General features: G+C 36.4%; 1 protein-coding gene across 1 annotated transcript in view; it reads left to right on the forward strand.

The window, feature by feature from the left end:
• The window catches only part of CAAP1 (caspase activity and apoptosis inhibitor 1), a 460161-nt gene extending 447499 nt beyond the window's left edge, over positions 1-12662 (forward strand). Inside the window, exon 7 of the mRNA XM_081264030.1 lies at positions 12574-12662. Within this exon, the coding sequence (XP_081120156.1) occupies positions 12574-12647 (74 nt within the window). The 3' untranslated portion in view covers positions 12648-12662. The remainder of the gene's footprint in view (positions 1-12573) is intronic.
• The last annotated feature ends 12340 nt before the right edge of the window (positions 12663-25002 follow it).

Raw genomic sequence — 25002 nt, forward strand, 5'->3', positions numbered from 1 at the left:
CATATGGTTCTTATTTTTAAGTCTATTGATGTGGTGAATAACATTAATTGATTTCCGTATATTGAACCATCCTTGCATCCCAGGGATGAATCCTACTTGATCATGGTGCACAATTTTTTTGATATGTTTTTGTATCCGATTCGCCAGAATTTTATTGAGGATTTTTGCATCTAGGTTCATTAGAGATACTGGTCTGTAGTTTTCTTTCTTTGAAGTGTCTTTGTCTGGTTTCGGAATCAGGGTGATGTTGGCCTTGTAGAATGAATTTGGAAGTTCTCCCTCTTTTTCTATTTCCTGAAATAGCTTGAAAAGTATTGGTATTATTTCCTCTTTAAAGGTTTTGTAAAACTCTGCTGTATACCCATCCGGTCCTGGGCTTTTCTTAGTTGGTAGTCTTTTGATGGTTTCTTCTATTTCCTCAATTGTTATTGGTCTGTTTAGGTTGTCTATATCCTCCTGACTCAATCTGGGCAGATCATATGACTTAAGAAATTTATCGATGCCTTCACTATCTTCTATTTTATTGGAGTATAAGGATTCAAAATAATTTCTGATTATCTTCTGTATTTCTGAAGTGTCTGTTGTGATATTGCCTTTTTCATCCCATATGCACGGAATTTGAGTTCTCTCTCTTCTTCTCTTTGTTAGCATGGCTAAGGGTCTGTCGATTTTATTTATTTTTTCAAAGAACCAACTTTTAGTTTTGTAAATATTTTCAATTGTTTCTTTTGTTTCGATTTCATTAATTTCAGCTCTGATTTTAATTATTTCTTGCCTTCTACTTCTTTTGCTGTTGTTTTGCTCTTCTTTTTCTAGGATTTTGAGATGAAGTATGAGATCATTTATTTGTTGGTTTTTTCTTTTTTTAAGGAATGAACTCTAAGCAATGAATTTTCCTCTTAGAACTGCTTTCAATGTGTCCCATAGATTTCAGTATGTTGTGTCTGTGTTTTCATTTAACTCTAAGAACTTTTTAATTTCCTCCTTGATGTCTTCTAAAACCCATTGATCACTCAGTAACCTATTGTTCATTCTCCAAGTGATGCATGATTTTTCCTTCCTTCTTTTATCGTTGATTTTCAGTTTCATTCCATTATGATCAGATAAGATGCATGGTATTATCTCTACTCCTTTATATTGTCTAAGAGTTGCCCTGTGACATAATCTATTTTTGAGAAGGATCCATGTGCTGCTGAGAAAAATTGTAACTGCTTGATGTTGGGTGGTATATTCTATATATGTCAAGTAAGTCTAGGTTGTTAATTGTGTTATTGAGTTCTATAGTTTCCTTATTCAACTTTTGTTTAGAAGATCTGTCCAGTGGTGAGAGAGGTGTGTTGAAGTCTCCCATGATTATTGTATGGTGGTCTATTAGACTCTTGAACTTGAGAAGAATTTGCTTGATGAACACAGCTGCTCCATTGTTTGGGGCATATGTATTTATGATTGTTATGTCTTGTTGGTGTATGGTTCCCTTGAGCAGTATGTAGTGTCCCTCTTTATCCCTTTTGATTAACTTTGGCTTGAAATCTATTTTATTTGATATGAGTATGGACACTCCTGCTTGTTTCCGCAGTCCATATGAGTGATATGATTTTTCCCAACCTTTCACCTTCAGTCTATGTATATCTTTTCCTATCAAATGCGTCTCCTGTAGGCAGCATATTGTTGGGTCTTGTTTTGTGATCCATTCAACTAGCCTGTGTCTCTTAATTGGTGAGTTTAAGCCATTAACATTTAGGGTTATTATTGAGATATGGTTTATTCTTTCAGCCATATTTGTTTATTAATGTTACTGAATATGGTTTGTTTTCCTCTTTGATTATTTTCCCCCCTTTACTGTCCTACCTCCCACTGTTGGTTTTCATTGTTATTTTCCATTTCCTCTTCCTGTAATGTTTTGCCAAGGATTTTTTTGAAGAGACAGTTTTCTAGCTGCAAAGTCTTTTAACTTTTGTTTATTGTGGAAGGTTTAATTTCGCTGGATACACGATTCTTGGTTGGAACCCATTTTCTTTCAGTGTTTGAAATATGTTATTCCAGGATCTTCTAGCTTTCAGAGTCTGTGTTGAAAGATCAGCTGTTATCCTGATTGGTTTACCCCTAAATGTAATCTGCTTCCTTTCTCTTGTAGCTTTTAAAATTCTCTTCTTATTCTGTATGTTGGGCATCTTCATTATAATGTGTCTAGGTGTGGATCTCTTATGATTTTGCACATTCGGCATCCTGTAGGCTTCTAGGATTTGGGATTCTGTCTCATTCTTCAAGTCTGGGAAGTTTTCTCGAATTATTTCATTGAATAGATTGTTTATTCCTTTGGTTTGGACCTCTATGCCTTCCTGTATCCCAATGACTCTTAAGTTTGGTCTCTTTATGTTATCCCATATCTCTTGGATGTTCTGCTCATGGTTTCTTAACAGTCTTGCTGAGCTGTCTATGTTCTTTTCAAGTTGAAATACTTTGTCTTCATTGTCTGATGTTCTATCTTCTAAGTGTTCTACTCTGCTGGTAGTATTCTCAATTGAGTTTTTAAGTTGGTTTATTGCTTCCTGCATTTCTAGGATTTCTATTTGTTTGTTTTTTATTACCTCTATCTCCCTGTATAATTGATCCTTTGCTTCTTGGATTTGTTTATGTAATTCCTTGTCAAAGTGATCTTTCATTGTTTGATTTTGCTGTCTCATGTCTTCCTTGAGACTCCAGATCATCTGAAGCATGTATATCCTGAATTCTTTATCTGACATTCCATTTGTTGCAGCTATTACCTCTTCTAAAGTTGAGTTGACCTGCATTGCTTGTGGTCCTTTTTTGCCTTGTCTTTTCATACTGCTCGAGTAAAACTTTCTACTTGGTAAAACTGTTGTGTTTTTGAAATTTCCCCCTATTTATTTATATTGCTCTTGTATAGGTGAAAAATCTCCCTTGCAGGGCGGGTCGTGGCTGTGATCCTCCTCCAATTGGGGTGATCTGTTTACCACACTAGCGGGCCGCTAGGCCTGCTCTGCTGGTCCGTCACAGGTCTGCCCACCCTGTGGGCGTGGGTGGCGGCTCTGCTCTGCCCCCACTCCAATTGTGGTGACGTGACTACCACTCCCTCGGGTCGTTGGGCCTGATCCGGATGCGGGTGGCGGCTCTGCTCGGCCCCTACTCCAATTGGTGTGACGTGTCTATCATGCTGGCAGGCCTCTGGGCCTATTCTGCCAGTAGGTCGCAGGTCTTCCTACCTTGTGGGCTTGGGCGGCAGCTCTGCTCGGCCCCCACTCCAAATGGGGTTACCTGACTGCCACTCTGGCGGGTCGCTGGGCCTTTTCCAGACACGGGCGGCGGCTCTGCTCCGCCCCCACTCCAACCAGTGTGACGTGTCTGCTTCGCCAGCTGGCTGCTGGACCTGTTCCGCCGGTGGGCCGCCGGTCTGCCTACCTTGCGAGCTCGGGCGGCGGCTCTGCTCGGCCCCCACTCCGAATGGGGTGACTTGACTGCCATGCTGGTGGGTCGCTGGACCTTTTCTGGGCACAGGCAGTGGCCCCGCTCAGCCCCCACTCCAATTGGCACGACGTGTCCACCACGCTGGCAGGCCACCGGGCCTGTCCCGCCGGTGGGTCGCAAGTCTGCCTACCTTGCAGGCTCGGGTGGCGGCTCTGCTCGGCCCCTACTCCAAATGGGGTGACTTGACTACCACGCCATCGGGTCGCTGGTCCTGTTCTAGGCGTGGGTGGCTGCTCTCTTCGGCCCCAGCTGCAGTTGGGGTGATGTGATACGTCGCCGGCGGGTCGCTTGGCCAGTTCCGGGCGCAGGCGGCAGCTCCACTCTGCCCCTCTGGCCCCCACAGCACCCAGCAGGACCCGGACCGAGAAGCAGTTTCCGTGGGTTCCCCAGCCCTGGGCCAAAGCAGCTCCGGGAGCCTGAACCCGGCCGCCCCGAGCTCGGTGCACGCTCCGCTAGGAGCAGGCTCCAAGAAGCAGTCTCCGCAGGTTCCCCAGCCCTGGGCCAAAACAGTTCCGAGAGTCAGCACCCAGCCGCTCCGAGCTCGGTGCATGGACCACTAGGAGCAGGCTCCAAGAAGCAGTCTCCGCGGGTTCCCCAGCCCTGGGCGAAAGCAGCTCCAGGAGCCAGAATCCGGCTGCTCAGAGCTCGGTGCACAGTCCGCTAGGAGCAAGCTCCAAGAAGCAGTCTCCGCGGGTTCTCTAGCCCTGAGCCTGAGCAATCTGTCTGCGAGACGCAGGCAAGTAACAGCCTGAAATCACTTGTTCCGTAGCTGAATGAGCTGAGATTAGTAGAAAACAGGGATGATTACGTCAGCTCTCCAAGATGGCAGCCGCTGGCCTCCTCCGTGGTCCGACCGGTGTGGAGAACCGAACTGGACTGCTTCCCTCCTCCGTCTCAAACCCAGAACTCGGCACTGAGCACAGCCATTGCACCGCTGGCAGGAGCCCACAGAATCCGCAGCGCTGCACCTCCTCGCTGCCACCTTGCCGCCACCTCGCAGCGCACGCCGCAGACTCCAGCCGCCGGGCGATCAGCCGAACAAGCAGTGCGACCCTCCTTGCGGAGAAATCGCCCGCGACCGAGCCCCCGCAGCCGATCCTCGCGCAATGAAAATCCCTCCACTAGATTTTGGAGCACCTCAATTTCGCTGGAAATTCCCAACAAGACAGCCTTCAGCTGTTTTATCTCATCATTCTCCCGCACAGTGACGCGGCACACGGGGGTGATGCACTCCCTTCGCCGCCATCTTCCTAGTCTCGCGTGAGTATTTAACAAATGAAAAATGACTTAGATGATGAAGTGAAAAATACTCCATTTTACATTTACTTTTTATCCCATTTAGACATTAAATAGAATCTTTCAAAAATAAAGATATATGTCATGCCTTTATTGCTTGAATTATGTAAGTATATGTGTAAATAAGTATTTATAAAATGCATAGATTCGAAGTTTTAAAATAATGGGTTACAGAAGTCATTAATTGAGTAAAGAGTAATATGATAAAATATTTTGTTTTCATTTTAATGTATAGGATTTACAATCAGGCAGATATGAACTTTGAGTCTGTAACTTAGTGATTGTGTGATTTGGGATATTTCCAATATCTCTCCCATTTAATGTGAGATTGATAATATGTATCCTGCGGAATTTTGATTAGAATGAATGAGATATTATATTTACAGTGCTTAACATAGTTCCTTCCATCTAGCAAATGGTCTTGTTTTTGTGGTTATTGTTATAGGATATGAACAAACAATTTCATAGTCTTATTCTCTTCACTCATTTCAGTTTCTTCATTTGTGAGATGGTAAACATATTCTTTATCTAAATGTTGGTTCTGAAGTTCAAATGGGGTAATGTCTCTGAAAATACATTGTAAAATGTAAAGTATTCTTACACAAAATAAAAATAAACAGTTGTGTGGACTTTCATTTTGAAGAGGTAGAGTGATGGTTAGAGACAATATACTCTCTGAAAATACCATTAAATGGTAGTTCTATAAGTTACAAGACAACCTCTAAATTTCCTGCCTCACTTCATTTTCACATTCTAATATTTGTTTCCAGGACTCCTTCAGTTTCCTTCATTTCTCACTGTGTGGGAGACCTAATCAGTGTTGAAGCAGGCTTACCAATTAATCAAAGGAAGCACTTGTCTCTTTTTCTGACTGTGTACAAAACACTAAGCTTTGTTTTATCAGTTTAAACAGATTTGCTCCACGACTACATCTTCAAAACTGCCAATAAGTGCATTAGACTTTCCTTTTCAAACCCATGCATAAGTGAATTTTATTTCTTCCTGCTAAGCATTCTTTCTAAATCTGCATGTGTCACTTTTCGTTGCATTTCTAATGTTTCATTCAAACCTGGTTTGGTCTTTTTAAATGCTTCTCAGATTCATTCTCCTCTCTGGTACTGGTGGTTATGTAGTCACACTAAGTCTGAGCATTACAACTTGACACAATTCTACCCTAAAAACTGCAGCCCTAGTTATTTTCAAGAGCTATTATTTTCCTTAAGTTTAATAGCACAACTTTGTATCCTTTAATGGTTTGTGAAAACATTGTTTATCAAGGAGCCAACAGGTGTTACATTTATACTTGTTTCTAAGTGGGAAAATCCTTAGAAACTGAAAAGTAGCTTTAAAATCATTGTTAACTATTATTTCTTAATAATGCCCTTCCACTAGTCTTGTATACCATGGCATAATTTATATTTTTATACTTTAAATTTTTAAGGTGACTCATAATATTGTATATATTTATGGGCTCTGGCATGATGTTTTGATACAAATATATGTGACATAGTGTTCAAGACAGGGTAAGTGTATCTATTTCCTCACATATTCAGTTTTGTTTTGTTTTGTTTTGTTTTTTTGGTGTGTGGTAAGTACATTGGAAATCATTTCTCTTTTGAAATACACAATACATTATCCCTAAATAGTCACCCAACTGTGCAATGAAACACTGGGACTTTTTCTAACTAACATAGTAGTCACTAACCAACCTTTCCCTATCCTTTCTTTTCCCAGTCACAGTTTTTATTAACCAATTTCCAAGTCCATCCTCTTCCCATATATTTATAAAGTGGGGAAAATATCAACAAGATCTAGATTTGGTTTTTTTGACTATTATAAAATATTCTCTTTGGATTACCAGGCTTGTTCTTATACCCTCACTGGTTCTTCCAGATCCTCCACTGGTCAAATTTTAATGACTTCCAAAGTACCAAAGAAGAAAACATGGAAATGCCCAAGTGTGAATTTCAAGTTGTTTAGCAAAAAATCCAGGTAAAAACCTCTTACTCTTAAGGAGGCTGTAGTTAAGAGTGTGGACTTCATCATTAGGTAAAAGTAAGCTTAACCAATAAAAAATATGGGGAAAAAAAGTAAATTTAAAATTTAGCTTTAGATTTTAACAGCTGGAAGATATTTGAATTATTAACGTCTCTGAGTTTCATTGTTAGTTTCATTGTTTCTTATTTTGTAAAATAAGAAAGGTCGTGACTATTTTACGAGGCCTGATTATTATGAAATAAAATAAGACAATATAAATTCTCATTATTCTTCTTATCACTTGTTAGCTCATTAAAAAAGACAACAGAAAACAGTGAAGTGAAATTCATATACATTCTTGAGTAATTCTGAAGTCCTGTATTCCCAAAGTCACATTTGAACCAGTTAGAAATTCCTTTGACCTCAAGTGAAAGGAATCCCAACTGTCCTGGCTGATATAAACAGGAGTTTAATTATAATTTTTTTTCACAGTAGTCCAGAGGTAGACAATTTTTGGTATTGTTTTAGAAGCTTAAAGATATCATAGTTGATACTTTTAAAATCTCTTGTACATTTGTTCATGATTACAAGAAAGTCGCTATAGCCCAAGGTATTACATAGATGCAAAAATCTATATTATTAGCTGGGTAAATCTAGTAACATATAAAAAGAAGAAAAATGATGATTAAGTGATACTTTTTTCCATAAATATTTTCATATAATGTATGAGTACAATAATAAGAAATCTAAATAACCACACTAAAACATTTTTAAATATATAGAATCATTTTAATAGTTGTAGGAAAATTCTGGCAAAATTTAAGATTTGGATGCCCAGGGTGTGAAAGTGAACTTCCTCATTTAAATAAAAGACATCCATATAGAACAGCCTACTGAGAGGTAATGGTAAAACATTAAATACTTATCTAATATTGAGAATAATGCAAAGATGTTCCTTCTTAAAATTTTCATTAAAATTATTTTGGAACATATAACCAGTGTAATCATGGAAGAAAAAAAATGGAATAGTTATGGGAAAGGAAGAAAAAAACTATCTCTCTTCAGAGTTGATACAATTGTTTATGTAGAAAGTCATGGGTGGGTAGGGACCTGTTAGAAGTGAGAACTGAAGTTACTAAGATCTGAAGACACAAAAATATGTAAAATCAATTGTATTTCTGTATACTAGCAATGAAAAGATTGAAAAACAATATCAAAAATATGTAAAATCAATTGTTTTTTGTATACTAGCAATGAAAAGATGGAAAAACAACATCATTTACAATAGCATCAAAAATTGAAATACTCAGATAAATTTGACAGAATATATACTTATCCAAGAGAAATTGAAAGGTATGTCCACACAAAGAGTGTAACATATTAATGTTTTATTTACAACAATTCCAATCTAGAAAAAAAATCTCAATGTTCATCAGCAGGTGACTGGGTAAACAATATGTTATATCCAAATGGTGTAATGCCATGGCATTCAAATAAATGAACTACTAACACTAGACAACCTGGATGGATCTCATAGACTTTATGCACGATACAGCCTACACAGTATGGAGCTATGTTCAGAAGAAACAGATCCATCATTGTTTGGGATAAGGAGTATTGATTAAATGGTACATAAGAACTTTTGGGGATGGTGGAAATGGTTTATATTTTTATTATAGTTATATTTGTAAAAATTCATTAAAGGATTTACTTTAAAAGGGGTAAATTTTTCTATTGTAAATTATACTTCAGGATGATAGATTTTCAAAAAAAAGAGAAATGTTAGCCTTTCTAGTTACAGATATTCATAAAAAATATTCTAGGTATAGAGTGCAGTGGTACTAGTGCATCACTGAATAGAAGTGACACAATTGTCCTCAGAAGGCAGGGAGTTAATACTGGTGCCTACATGCTAATCAGAACCTGTTGAGACACTTAAGGGAACAAAACATTGGGATGCAAAATTCTAAAGTGAATGAAAATATGTCCAATTTAAAATCAAATAAAAATGTGGTGGGCATAAAGCCAAAGAATATTCTTAGATTGGACTTTGTTTAACATTCTAAATTTAACCAGCTGGAGTTCTTTAAGTACATTCTTATTCAACATTTTGAAGTGAAGTGTTTGCTTTTTATTTTAAAATCTGTACATCCTCGGAAAGACATAAAAAAGCACAGTTTTCTTTGTGATAAAGAATATGATGGCTTATTGCAAGTTTAATACATAGGGAGCAAAAATTACAAACTGCCCCTCCCTGTGTTGTGATAGATTTGTGGCAAGGCTGATGAAAGACAGGGAATATAAAGTGAACTGGATTTAGGATGGTGATACTGCGGTCTTCACCTTGTGAGTAGAGATGTACAAGATTGCCTCAACAGAACAACAAAAAAAGCTGTATGGTGTATGACCTATTTTAATTGTCAATAGTGAAGAGATATATGTGATATAGGAAGTTTTCTAATAATATATCATTCTATAATATATCTTGTTATATTTTAATAAGATTGTAAGGTTCTTTTATAACTTTTTAGTCTGTTTTTTTTAAATAAACATTTTCCTCAAATAAAATGTTTATTTATATTTTGTGGTGTTGGGCATTAGACTTTGGGCCTCATGAATGCTAGGTAATCTCTCTACCTCTGAGCTACATCTCTAGCCCCTGAAATGTATATTTATAAAACATGAACTTCCCTATTTACAGATTTGACAGTCCCTCTCTTGGGTTCATTTGTTCATAGACAATCCATGCCAATGAAGATTCTTTCCATACTAGCACTTGACACACAATTAAAGCAGGATATTGAGCTAGTTTTAACAAATTTGGGGAAACAGTTCATTTCCTTTATCAAGAGATGTTATTTCCTTAAGGGAATTGAAAATCATGTCCAAGATACTAATTTCCTCATAAAGAGATTTGGAAGGATTCTTTTTCCCATAGAGCCAGTATTCCAATAAATCCATCCAAAGAAAGAGATTTCTCATGTAGAGCCAAACTTGAAGCACCAGAGTATGATGTCATGAATTTTAAAAAGGAGACCACTCTGCCAGATACTTGAGGCTCCAGTGCACACACTCAGTGCTTCAGAATTAGGTTGACTGGCTACATGATTTGTCAAATAATCTTTCTGCTTAATAAACATATCTTGAATTTTTGGGACAACATTATATGGAATCCTCACTTTCTAAAGCATCTGATCTTTTTGAAAAGCTCCCTAAATATGACTCAAAGAAGTGCTGAGAAATATAAGGCCAGATGAAAGCTAGAAAATACTGACTGGTATGCATTTAAGTGAACTAACATGGATCTGATATTTGTTCTATAGTTCTGATCAATTCAACCAGACTAATTATGGATCTGAATATGGCTCTGTAGTGTTCTAGAAACTTCTTCATGGAGAACCATGAAGCACCAGAGCATCCCATATCACTGGCTAAATTGAAATGATAACCCAGGCATCCATATCAGGGCTAATAACCAATGAGAAATGAAGGCAACAGCTTTCCTACTTCATACGTTGAGTGTTCTCCACTTTGTTTCCTATAAAGAAGTTGAAATAGGAAGCTGTTTGATTTAGGATTTGGCATCTGAAGACACTGAGTGAAATAGTATCTAGAGCAAAGTTATTATGCAGATAATATTAAGTAGGAAGAATAAAAGTAATTTACTTATAAAACAATAGTGGATAGAGTTTGTGAGATGAAGAGTCATGTCACAAGACAAAAACAATCCACATTTTTTTTGTTCAGAAATTTTCAGAAATGTTAATGTGTAGCAAAGTGAGAAATACACATTGTTCTTGTAGATAATTCTCAAAACACATTCCATGGAAAAATTGTAAGGGACTAAGTAACACAGCCTCTAGCTAAATGGAGGTTTGTGAGGTCATGTGTACTATGCTTATTTATGGGTGATGTGAATTGTCTTGTTTTGAAGTTGCTGATTAATATACCACAGGGGTGACAGAAGACAACCCTTCAGTGATATATTTGAATTTTAAGGTCATATACTGACTTTTAAAGAAATTTCATGGGAGAAAGAAACTGTCTTTAGGTACCAAATAATGTGCAATTATTGGTCTGGGTACATATATAGCTGGTCTCAGTTAAGTGACAAAAAGGACGATGTATAGATATTTAAGGAGAATGTTGCATTTGGAATATAAAAAAATAATCTACACTCTTCGGTGAGATAGATTGTAACTGGAAGAAGTCATTTTTTTTTGGTCAACTGTATGTTTTAAAGAATCATTTCATTTAAGATTTTGTGATAATTAAATGTGGAGTCATTTGGTTTGGAGAGCAAGTATAAGGCTATAATACTATGAATCTTTTATAGGTTTTGTCAATTATTTGGGACTTTGGCCATTCAATGTCATGGAAAGATGGTTGCCTAAATGTCAAAAACATTGACAGAATTCTAAGAATTTATCAGCTAGTGTTATGTAGGTAGACTGTACATCTGTGTGGGTGAAATAATTTAGGTATGTGTGTATATGGGGGGGTTAAAAGTGTTGATAACAATGTTGTTGGTTAAAATGACTTTCACAGAGGTTTGGAGATGGGCACCTTTTTTTTGGAAAAGTTTCTTTTAAGCAAAAGAAACAATCTGAATAGAGAGCCTACATCTTGGCAGCAAATCTTTACCCCTCACACATCAGATATAACACTAATCTCTAGGGTATATAAAGATCTCACAAAGCTAAACACCAAAACATCAAATAACCAAATCAATAAATAGGCCAAGGACCTGAAGAGAGACTTCTCAGAAGATAATGTACAATCAATCAACAAATACATGAAAAAATGATCATCATTACTAGTAATTAGAGAAATGTAAATCAAAACCACTCTAAGATTTCATCTCACTCCAGTCAGAATGGCAATTATTATGCATACAAACAACAATAAGTGTTGGTGAGGATGCAGGGGAAAAGGTACACTCATACTCTACTTGTGGGACTTCAAATTGGTGCAGCCAATATGGAAAGCAGTTTGGAGATTTCTTGGAAAATTGGGAATGGAACCACCATTTGACCCAGCTATCCCTCTCCTTGGTCTATACCCAAAGGACTTAAAAACAGCTTACTACAGGGACACAGCCACATCAATGTTTATAGCAGCACAAGTCACAATAGTTAAACTGTGGAACCAACCTAGATGCCCTTCAATAGATGAATGGATAAAAAAAAATGTGGCATATATACACAATGGAATTTTACTCAGCAAAAAAAGAGAATAAAATCATGTCATTTGCAGATAAATGGATGGAGTTAGAGAAGATAATGCTAAGTGAAGTTAGCCAATCCCCAAAAGCCAAATGCAGAATGTTTTCTTTGATATAAGGAGGCTAATTCATAGTGGGATAGGGAGAGGGAGCACGAGAGGAATAGACAGTCTCTAGATAGGGCAAAGGGGTTGGAGGGGAAGGGAGGGGGCATGGGTAATTAATGGTGGTGGAATATGATGATCATTATTATCCAAAGTACAGGTATGAAGACATGAATTGGTGTGAATATACTATGTATACAACCAGAGATATGAAAAATTGTGCTCTATATATGTAATAAGAATTGTAATGCATTCCACTGTCATATATATATATATATATATATATATATATATATATATATATATATATATATCACAGAACATTAAAAACAAAAAGGATGGAATAGTAATATAATACTAAGTTAAAGTATTATAGTATTTATATGTACATGTGCATGCATACATAGCTTTGCTATGATAACACATAGTATCAAAATTTTAGTGGCTTAAAACAGTAAATATTTATCTTTTTTGTTTTGTTCCTAGGTGCTCAGACTGGCTGCAACTCCATACTTGCTCATTTCTGTCTTCTCATTCTTGAACCTAGGATGACAGACTAGTTCCTCTCTGTCCCAAACTTATATTGTACCCATGGCTTAGAATAGGAATTCAAGAGACCCTCAAAATTGTGCAAGCTTCTGTAGAACCTGTATTTGGAAGTGGCATGCATCATGTCTGACCATATTCTACCCCAAAGAAAGTTGCATGGCCCAGCCTGAAAATGAGGTTGAGAAGTGTTCTATCTACTCTGGAGTGTAGCAACTCACATGAAAAAGGTCTAACCCTTCCACAGGGTATTAACCATTAACAGGAGCGTTGAAGAATTATACCATAATCTATCATAGATACATCTGCTGTGTGTGTATTCAGTTGGGATTTTAGTTATTTTAGTAATTGATTTGTTCTTTTATGCATGTAACTTATTTATCAAGCTTTATTAGGATCTGATTGATAAATATAACTTCCATAATATTTAATGTGATTTGATGTAACTATATTTTGTGAAATGATTGCCAAAATCAAGCGAATTAACATATCCATCATCTCATATACACTTAAGAAATACTCCCCTTAGCAAGTTTTAATTATGCAGTATATCATCATTAACTGTATGCTCTAGATATTCAGAATTTGTTCATCTTATAACCAAAAGTTTGTGCCTTTTGACAAAGCTCTCCCCATTTTCTTCACCTGCAGCTCCTGGTACCATTATTCTAGTCTCTATTTTTAATTAGTGCCTATTAATTACAGAAAGCAGTGGGCTTCATTTTGGCATATTCATACATGCATATAATATTTTGATCAATTTCACCTCCCGCTTACCCACTGTTACCTTCCTCTTTCTCCTGCCCCAATCCCCTTTTGCTTCTTCAATAGTCTGCTTTCTGTATTCGTGTCACCTCTCCTGATCAGTTTCTCATATAAAGTCCCCAATTTAAGAACCTGTCAGAAATATAGTTATCTGTACTGGTCAATACTATAAATTCTTATGTTCAGATGAAATGGGTTGGGCCTCTTATGCCAGGCCACATAGATATTTTAAAAAAGAATGAACATTGTTTTTAATAAACTATAATACCCAGTAGACATTTCATACTAATGCTCAAAGTTTGTTTTAAAGCAATCACAATTTGTTTCAGAATTTATTCATATAAAATCTAGAAATTTTATACAAATAGATTTGTATAGGCCTAACTGTATTCTACAACTCATTAAATTTACCTCATTGTTGAAACCAATACATAGCAACTCCAGGAAGACTGCTCCCTGAGTTTCTATATTGAAAAACACAATTTTATTCTTATAAAATTTTTATTTTTCTTGGGTCAGAGAGATGCTGTTTGGTGGATATATTAGTCCTTTCATGACTTGGTAGTGTCAGACTTCTTAAGTATTGTTGGGCCTTTTGTAACACTCTGAGAGTAACATGACAATGTACTGGACGGATACTCATGGAGCTAATGATTGGGAGGCAGAGGGAAGGATCTGAGGAGTTGAGCAGAAATAATTTCTTATAAAACCAAGGTGATATGTAAATAAGTGACTTCTGTAGAGACCATAAAAAGAGATTCACAAACTATTTTGTGATGGCAAAGTGTGAAGATTAAAACATAGAATCTTTACTTAATAAGGTATTTTTATATGTTTTGTATGGCTTGCCTTTGAAAACATTGGGTCAAAAATCTGTGCTAAGAATGTAAACAAAAAAATTGCATAGATATAAGAGGTGACTTTTCTTTCAGATTTGAAATTTTGTAATATTTTCCCATTAGTATGAATAAGTTCTTTAGTCTTTTTTTTTCTTTCTCTACAGCAGGTCCACTACAGATACTTTATCTTTTTTTCTTGAAAAAGTCCTTTATTTTGCCTTCATTTTTGAAAGATATTTTTGCCAATGTAGAATTTTATTTGGCCAGCATTTTTTTTTATTTTTTGACTTCAATAATTTCATTGTCTTTTGGCTTCAATAGTTTCAGACAAGAAGTCAGCCATCCTTCCAGTTGTTTCTGTCTTGTACATGTTGTGTCAGTTTCCCCTCTAGATTTAAGTTTTCATCTTTGATTTTCAGCAGCATTTTGGCTAAAACGTGCCTAGGCATTTATATTTTTAGACTTTTTTCATGTTTGGGATTCATAGCATTTTTGATGTGTGGCTTTATTTAATTGGTAAGTCTTAGTTATTATCTCTTAAGTATTTTTTTTTCTGCTTCATTATCTTTCTCCTCTTCTTCAGGGACTAAAACTGTATATATGTATATATTGTTAGAAATTATCTTCCTACTTCCTGAGGAAGATAAATCACCCTTTATCACTTTGTTTTTCAATTTGCAAAATTTTTGTTAACATATCCTCAGGTTCACTATGATTTCTTCTAAAATTTTCAGTTTTCTCTGAAGCCATGTAATTACTTCATTTCTGTGTAATACTTTTTATTTGTAGCATTTCCATTTGATTTTTATCTTAGGGCCTCAGTTTTCCTATCTATAAAATGAAATGAAATTAGAGTATTGTTTTTAACTTTCTTAATTCTTAGTACACTGTGATATAAACTCATTTCAGGCATTTTTTTTTTGTGTGTGTGTGTGGGGACATAATGGGCACAGGTTTAGTTGATTAGCTCTTCTCTGAAATGGGGAGGGTTACTAATCAAAGTTAGGATAACAAAAGAGAGCTTTTCTGGGTAAGCTGACAGAGAAACTCTGAATTTAAACTACTTATTTTTGAATGCAAATTGCAAGTAGAATTGGTTAGCCAAGGAAAGGAGAAAGTGAAGAAAAATTTTCAGCATAGTATCAGGTTGACAAGCTTATTGTGGATACTTTAATTGAACCTTAGAAAGTAGCTTATGAATAGACAGCTGTCTGCATGTCAAAGACTATACCAAAAACACCATATATGAGTTTTTAATACTTTAATGGCTTAACACATAGTGCATATGTGTAGACATAACAACTGGATGCATTAATTGTGTATCCAAAACCCACTGAAATGTGTAAACAGAACCTAAAGAATCATGTTTGTTCTTGTTGCCATCTATTTCTTGACTGAATTGAATGATAAGTTCAGTCAAATATTCTCAGTGGCTTAATAGATTTGGGGTTAATCAGTCTCTAACATGGCCTCTAATGAGCCCTTCCTTCTGGTTTTACACCCTGTGTAACCTCCTACTTTTGAGTGTGGGCTGAATTTAATGACTTACTTCTAACGAATAGAATTCAGCCAAAGTGATGGGATGTCATCTCTGGAAATAGATGATAAAAAGATTGTGGTTTTTCTCTTGGGTGCTCTTTCTTGCTCTTCTTGGATACTGGCAGAAGCCAATTTCCCTGTGGTGAGGCAACCCTGTATAGAGAGCTGTATGAGTGAATTCAGAAACAAATCATCTGAGGCCTTCCTGTAGCCACAAAAATGAAATTGAATGTGAATCTCTTTGGCATGAAAACTCCCACTCAGGAATACGTCAGGAATAGATCTACTTCAAGCTGAGCCTTGAGATTACTGTAACCCCAGCCAACACCTGGACTGTAACCTCTGTGAAAGACCCAGATCCCAGGCCATCTACTTTGGCCACTCCTAGATTGCTGACCTTTAGAAGATAATAAGTGTTGTTAGCTGTTAAGTTTTAGAATGATTATTATTATAACAATAGATAAATATTACAGTTATTTATAATGAAGTCTGATTTTCTTAGTTTACATATGCATGCCATCAAGTGATTTGCACAATGGATGAAAGTTATTGTCACACACTTTATAGTAAAAGAAATGAGGTTTGAAGTCTTGTTCAAGATCTCAAAGTTATAGTAAATGAATCAGGATGTGAATTTATATCTACTGATTATAACATAACCTTTTCAGTTCACTGAAACCTGGCAATAAAAGGGGAAGGGGACAGCAATGAAACTACTTAACAACGTTGCTGAATATATATTAATGGACTGTGATTTGCTATCCTCAGAATCTAGCGATTATTGTGTTATAAGATCAAATAGTGAACTGTGTATATTAAGTAATTAGATTCTGAGTTGAGAGGTTTTAGTTATATATGGTAATAAAATTTAGAGTCAAATCCCTAGACTGCTTGGGAAATATGCAAGTCTCTTGATTTTGTTAAATTAGCTCTTTCTTTTCCATTGTAACAAATTGTGTGACCCCATTTTAAGTGACTTCAGTTTGTCTTATCAGTACTAAAAGAGCCGTTTGCATGAAGGTGACATTTTGTGCTGTCTCTGTGGGTTCCCCTGGCCCTAGACATCCATCGTAATGTCCCCAGTGTTTTTCATCTCCTCATTCTAATTGCTATACTTTTGGATGCTGGCCCTGATTGGGACAGGCAGTTGAAATGGCTTATACAGGGTGATTGACACTGTCTGTATAAATACCTATTCTCTTAAGCCCACATCATGTCATAGGCTGTCAGAACTAGTCTAATGCCAGGGCCTTTTCATAATCATAATTAAAGTATGATGCTCACTCATCAATTATAAGTTCATAAATTAGGCTTTATTTTTAAAAAGGTACTCTTAGAACTCTACATGTAAGAGTTGAACATTCTTCTCCTCTTTTTCTGCTTTTGAAGAGTTGTATTTAAGTTCATAGTTTCCAGATAAAATTAGTGTTTGAATTAATCATTATTTGAGTAGCTGTAAAACCTGCTAAAATGCCAAGTAATTTGCTCTATCCCCAGTAAGGACTGTTGATGGATGGACAGCTGTTAGATAAAGGAGAAGGCTTATGAGACTGGTAAGAATTTTACTGGGTGTAGGGCATGAACAAGAATTAAGTATGGCAGATAAATTCATGAACAATTCTAAAATAATTCTCAGGCTGTATCATGATTATTCGATCAAGAAGTTAGTTATGAAAGAGAAGGGCCAATTTTTAAATATGAGGCAGCCATATTCAAGTTAAATTAATTGCAAGGTGGCTTAATTTTAATGATATCTATTCAAAGAGAACTATTTCCAAAGTCCTGTGGTTGCATTTTGATTTTACTCCTCCTTATTCTCTTTTACTTCCTCCTCCTTTTATTTTGTAGCTTTAATCAACATGAATGTCAGTTATCTTCTTTTTTAATATTTATTTTTTAGTTTTCGGTGGACACAACATCTTTATTTTATTTTTATGTGGTGCTGAGGATCGAACCCAGCGCCCCTCGCATGCCAGGCGAGCAGGTTACCACTTGAGCCACCTCCCCAGCCCATCAGTTACCTTCTTGGTAATTTTGGCATTATTCCTGCTCCAGGGTTATGTATGGGGTATACATGTCATAGAACCACAGAAAGGGCCTAGAAAGTAAATGTTGTTATTGATAACTTTTGAGAACACCAGTCCTGTTTCAGAACCTCTATTCTAGCTATAGGATTTACCTTATAAAATTGTAAAAAAAAGATTTTGTGATAGAATTCAATGGATTCCCCAAAATTAAAAACAAAATTGCCATGTGATCTAGAAATGCCACTTCTCTATGTATATCAAAAAGAATTGAAATCAGGATTTTGAAGAGACTTTAACACAGCCCTGTTCATTACAACATTATTTAGCAGAGTCAGGATTTGTAAATGTTCATTGATCAATGCATCATAAAGAAAATATGGCATATATATATGATGGAATATAACTCAGCCTTAAAAGAAGGGGATACTAACATCAGTGGAAAAACCTGCAAGGCATTATGCTAAGTGAAATTCACCAGTCACAGAAGGACAAATACATATATGAAGTGTCTAATATTGTCAAACTTATAGAAACAGACAGTAGAGTGACAGTTGTCAGGGGATGGTGGGGAAGGGGAAATGAGGATGTGCTGTTCAATAAGTTTAGACTCAGTTACACAAAATGAGCAAGTTCTAGAGATCTGCTGTACAGTATTGTGCCTGTGGTTAACATTACTATACCATCCATTTAAAAAATTGTTAAGAGGTTAGAATTCTTGTTGCATTTTTACACAATAAAAATGTTATTATTCTGGTATAATAATTAATATTTTAAGATTTACCTCCAAAATGGGTCTGCTCATTATTCCCAAAATATATGAATATGTATATATCTTAAAAGTCTAAGAATAATTTTCATAAAATCAAATTTCAGATTTAAAGCAATCTTGATCAAAACCAGAATTTTCCTATAGTTTGGTGAATTTTTTCAAATTCATACCCTTGTCTGAAATCTGATTTTTAATGGATTTTTTTCAGCAAATGAGTTTTACATTAGCTATATAATATTTATGAAGGGTTTTTAAGCTAATACAATAAATATTTATCAAGCACTCATTCAACTGAACAAATACTTTTTGAAGAAATCACAAAGATTATCACCAGAGGTATTATTTTGTAAAGACTGACTTTATACCCTACAAGTTACTTATTTTTAAATAATTATGAACCACATAAGACACGTTATTGTCACTAACAGATGAAGAAATTGAGAGGGTTTTATCAGTTTGTGTAAGGTCACATATCTTGCCAGAAGAAATGGTTGGAAGTTAACCTGGATGAGTTTTACTTCAAAATCTACACACTTTCCACTCCCCTTTGCTGCTCTGCTGAAGGTCATGTACTGGAACTTAAATGCTTTCTGTTTTACGTGGGATACAATTCCTGAGAGAAGAGTTTGGGAACACATGATTCTTAGAAGGAGTGCTCTAAAGCAAATGGAAAGCAGGACAGGGGAGGGGGAAGCTAAGTCCCCCTCCATCTGGGCTGAACTCAGGAGCAGTACTGCAACGTGGCTGCACCTTAGAGTGACGTGACACCTGTGTGTATTGCTTGTATCAGGTAAAAAGGACTAAGTGGAGGAAGGTGGGAAAGACCAATCAGTCCAGTTTCTGGGGACTAAGAGGTTTTCCCTGATGAAGAACAGTGCTAAAAGGGGGACAGTGTCAGGCAAACCAGGATGGTCATCCATATACATGGTTGCCTACTTGGTGCTAAGGTAAATTCCCCAGAGAAGGAGGAAGCCATATGCATTAGCATCCAACACTCATAGCACCTGGGGATAAGTGCAGGGTCTAGTCAAGAGGGCCTATCCTGGCCATGACTGAAAACCACTGTGCTTTTCTTCCTTAATTCACTGTGATAGAGAAATCAAACAGGCAGAGAAGCAGAAAAAAGCTGTACAGTAATATGGGAGTATATGGACTCTTCTGAATCAACTCATGAGCTTTGAGTAAACTGGACTTTTAAGGCCAGAGGATAAGAATTAATTTAGACAGATTACAAACCTTATAGTACCCAGCAACTAACAGTTATGGAAGAGAGTCCTTTTCCCTGAAGAAAGTGAACCTGTCGTGGAGTGAAATGGCCTGACAGTGTCTGTCCTTCCCCTTCCATCAGCAGCTTCGCACTCATTCTTTGAGGTAGGCCATGCAACTCTGAGGAAGAGGCTGCTTTGGAGCTGGAAGATGAAATCAAGAGAATAACTCCTCATGGCTTACAGATTTTGATATAAATAAAATGACTAGTTTTTTTTTTCTTCTCTGATCTGAGTCTCCAATACTTCTCTTTATGGTTTGTTGAGAAGAAGTTATATTTATAAAATAACCCTGCTAGACAGAGATACTCTATTGTAGAGTTTGATACAATAAGTATTAAATGATATTCATTATCATCATAATAAACTTTTACTTATTAGGGGTTTTAATACAGAATCAGAAATCCAAGACACTGTATATTGAAATGATAGAATGGAAATATTAAGTCCCCATGAATCATAGTCCAAAAGGTATAAGCATGAAGTGATTTTTTTTTCCTTCAAAATTTCAAAGACAATTATGTTTGATTGAAAATTATTCTGTAGGCTCACATTACTGTAGTTACTATGCCAGATAATAAGAGGCTTAAATTACAGTTTAAAATGCGTGAGTGGGGAAAATGGCAACATTCACAAGAGGGAGGTGTTCACAGCTTGCCTTGTGTTCATCTTTCCTGTCCTTCATACGTTTGCCGGCATAGACTTACCCACGGATTTCAGGGTTAGTTTGGCCACCCCTCTTCTACCTTCCCAGATTTCACTCCTGAAAGCCTTTGGAGGTGGCTGCCATCAGTTTCTGGATGGTACCTGTGTGGAGGTGATTTTCTTGTCCATGGAAGGCCTGCTGCCAACGGGTCTATAATGCTCTGATCTTGATTTGAGAGACCTTTCTCTTCAAGAATATGGAGGAGGATAAGATAGCCCTGAAGTGTCAGTTTGCTGACCCACACAACAGTCTTTCTGATCCTGTTCACATTTGTAACAGCAGAAACCTGTTCATGTTATGTTAGAAAGCAGCACTGCCCAAAATGTGCAGTTGATCCACCTCTGGGCTCCTGTCAAAATTATTTGGGTACCACTATTTGATCCTCCAAACACATCACCATGCTTAAGAGACTAAGTGGAGGAAGACTTTTTCTAAACCCTTTTTCTAACTCTGGGTCATGTTAAAAACCAAGGTTTTTTTTTCTTTTTTTTTTAACCTTGAAACTCTAATTAATTTTTGATGGGAAACTTGCATCCCCTGGAAAGATGTTTTCAGAAATGCTAGGTGAAAGAGTCTTTGCAAAAAGGACAAATAGTTGGGGGTGCCTTTTTGAATACCTTCTGCTTTTCTCATGCACTCATTGATCCCCTCTGATCCCTATTACTCTGCTCTTGTAGCATCTTTATCCTTTTGAATAAAGAAAATAATGTTGGAAAAAGAAATCACATCTTTTTCAGAAATATGTTGTGGTACTATTTTGAGATACAAATAAGAGGTCATCTATTTTACCTGTGTCTGAGACTGTGTCTGTACATCTTCCTTTGCTTTTCACAAGAGAAAAATCTGAGGTACCAAGAGGAATAGAGGAAAAGGAAGAAAAACCATTAACCGTCTTCTTTCCTGTAGATTCCTAAACATTTAAACAATATGTACGTGTGTGTATAACATCAAACATGATCAGAGATGAAGTAGTATATTTAAACAGTTGAACATCAAAATCTATTAAATGAAGACTGTGATGGAGAAATACCCAAAACATTCAATAAAGCTTTTCAACCTGAATATAGGGTTACCATGACAACAAAACTAAAAAAAAAAATTCCTCTCCTTCATATAAAGTTGCTGAAAAAATGCCCGTGGTGGAAGCAGCATGGAGTACTCAAATTTATAACTGATGAACAGAGGTACAAAGAAGCTCCAGAACATTTGATGAAGCTTCAGGGTGAACATTTTAATATCTTCCTTTAAAAACTAATAAAGAATGATTCAAGTCATTTCCACACCACTTCATTTCTTCTTTCATCTAAACCATTTCGAGGATTTCATGCTATTTTAAAAAATCATTTTCTGTGAAAGAAAACTGTCGATTAAAATGGCCTAATGAGGAATATTAATAACATTGATCCTAAAATAGGTTTGGAGAATACCACGCATGGCCTGGAAAGGTTTCCTGCACAAATACAGCCGCAGCTGTCAGAGTGATGCTGACTCAGCTCTGTGCGTGTGACTTATGCTCCCTGTGTGTTCTTGGGGGAAGCCTTGAAATATGCATGGACACATTCTGCTAGAGAAAACAGACACAAGGCACTCGATTATCTTATTTTCAACCTTGAAGGGGTTTTGTAGAAGAACCACGGGTACATGTACATGAATGCATCCATGTTTTCATTTTGTGCACATACCTGCATGTGTATGGGTATAAATTATATGTATGTATGTGCATATGCTTGTGAATACAGTTTATTTTGTATGTCAACGCAAAGAAATGATTTCACAGAAATGGGAGACTTACTGGGACTTAAAATTTCCTCTCAATGATGTGTACTGTGAAGAAAATTAAGATAATACATGTGCCAGTACCTAATATAGTTTCTCTTACCTTTTCTATCTACAGAAAAAAAGTAAAATTTAGAAATTAAAAACTTCAATGTAATTTTCTTACTAGGAAAACGTCAGGGTCAGGTCATCTGGGTCTAACTGGTATGCATAGCACACATCAAGGAGGAATGTGCCAGATCTTGAATCTAATTCCTTATTTTCTGAAGGTAATTTATGACTATAATGTGAGCAGGTGTTTTTCCAGTTAGCATACAGTGCTGTTGGACTGATTTTGTTTATGTGGTAGTTTGCTTGCTTATGTTTTCCCTAGTTCGAGCCTGCTTTGCAATGAGTGATTCATAAAAGGAAAATGTTGCTTCCTTGCAACCTATTTTTATGGAGATGAAGGTAGTCATTCTATGGTTTCCCTCTGCAGTTGGCACAAAATTGCACGTACATAACAACACACAAGAATACTTTATTTCAAATACATTGGTCTGTGAGGTAGGTCAGGCATGGTTTTCTAAAAAATATATGTGTAATAACTCATTAATATCCCTTAGGCTCTGTGCTTTTGGGGCAAATGCCTATTGCTTTTAGAGTTAAGTGCCATTTTTTCCTTCCTACTATGTTCTGCAAAGCACTCTAATTTGGCTTACATGGATGCTCCAAGTAGTTTTTTTTTTTTAAATGTAGATTAGAAAGTATCATCATCATCATCATCATCATCACCTGGAAACTTGTTAGAAATGTAAATTCTCAGGCTGTACACCAGATTTACTGTACCAGTAACTGCAAATGTGCTTAGAATCTGTATTTTAGTAATCCTTACTGATCATTTTGATATCCCCTGAAGTTTGACAATTGCTCATTTATAGCAGAGCATTTAAGTTGATAATATGGATGACATTGTCTGTGACAATGACAAGTAGGAAGGAGAGGAGATAGAAGGAGAGCAACTTAGAGGTTTGGGATCAAAGGAGAATGTGGGGATCATTTCATGGCTGCCCCCTTTGTTTCATACATGAATCCCAGAAAGATTAAGTGGCTTGCTCAAGATTGGAAGCACAGCAAGAAAAAGAAGTGCTATTTACAAATTCTAAGATGATTAAAAGTAGAATATTAAGTGAGAAATATGAAAGACTCTATATTTGTGATGTATGTGTCTTTGTCAGTGCAGCCCTTTCACTGATACTGCTGAGTTCAGCTTCTGGTGCACATAGTGTTGGCTCACTGAGATTTCACGCCTAAGAAGCCATTTTGGAGGTGGAGCTGTGTGAAATGATGCTTTTCTATTTTTGGAGAACTCAAGAGCAATCATTGTTACCCCAGCAGGCGTATTGTAAGGTCCATACTGCCAAGGGTGATATCCCACACTCACACAGAACATAACAGTTCTAAGAATCACCCACAATAAAGTGGTATAAAAATAGAATCCTAACTTCTGAAATATAAACTTCTGTGGCAGCGTTTCTCAAAAATGAATTCAGGTTAGAATCACCTAGGAAGTTTTAAAATTTCGGATACACATCCCAGATCAATGAAACTGGGTTCTCTGGCAGTAGGATCCGCATATCAGTGTTTGTAAAAGTTCTCCAAATGGTGTTCAGGTTTAGCCACACTGAAGATCTGGAGTTCTATGGCCTTGACATTTAAAGCATGGTCTTGGCAACAATGATGTCACCTGGGAGTTTTCAAAATGCACAGGTACCACCCCTAGAAATCAGATTCTACATTTTGACAAGATCACAAGTTGATTTGTATGCCCATTAAATTTTGAGAAGTACCAGTTTCCTATTTGAAACTGAAACTCTTTGCTGATCGATAATTTTTAAAAATACTGAAAGGAAAATTAGAAAATAAAAATTATCCAGAATCTCACCCGTGTTAGTTTTTTATATACACGCACACACGCACGTACAAGCATACATAACTTATATTACATATATACTTTGTATTTTATATACATTGCTTAAAAGACCCTCTTTGCACAGTCATGTCTTATTCTTAAGTTGTTGTTATCCTGCTCAATATTATACAGGGAAATTTTTCCTGATGGGTTAAAAACCTCTTGTAGAAAGGCCTACAATGTGTTCATGACTCTTATGTATAAAAATCAATCATGCAGTGTTTGATATTTCATTTTTAATAATTTATTTGAAATTGTTAATATCAAATTGTATTTTAAAAATCCCACTTATATCTGATCTGAGTGGGACCTGAGGAGGACTGGTGTAAGCCTCTTGCTTAAGTGAACTAAAAATGCACTGAGGAAAAGTCTCAGGGTAAAGCAAGACAAAATGACCTCTGTGCACAAATAATAGTCAGGAAGAAAAAAATTTTCATTTGTTATGCGTTGGTTCTTCCAAAGCATTTTCACATTTCCAAAAATTCTTTAAAATAAATCCATGGAGTGAACTATAGGGATACGGCTGCATCAATGATTATAGCGGCACAATTCACAATAGCTAGACTGTGGAACCAACCTAGATGCCCTTCAATAGATGAATGGATAAAGAAAATGTGGCATCTATACACAATGGAATATTATGCAGCACTAAGAAATGACAAAATCATAGAATTTGCAGGGAAATGGATGGCATTAGAGCAGATTATGCTAAGTGAAGCTAGCCAAGCCCTA

This window comes from Spermophilus citellus (assembly GCF_964194105.1).
Source record: "Spermophilus citellus genome assembly, chromosome: 2".
NCBI lineage: Eukaryota > Metazoa > Chordata > Mammalia > Rodentia > Sciuridae > Spermophilus > Spermophilus citellus.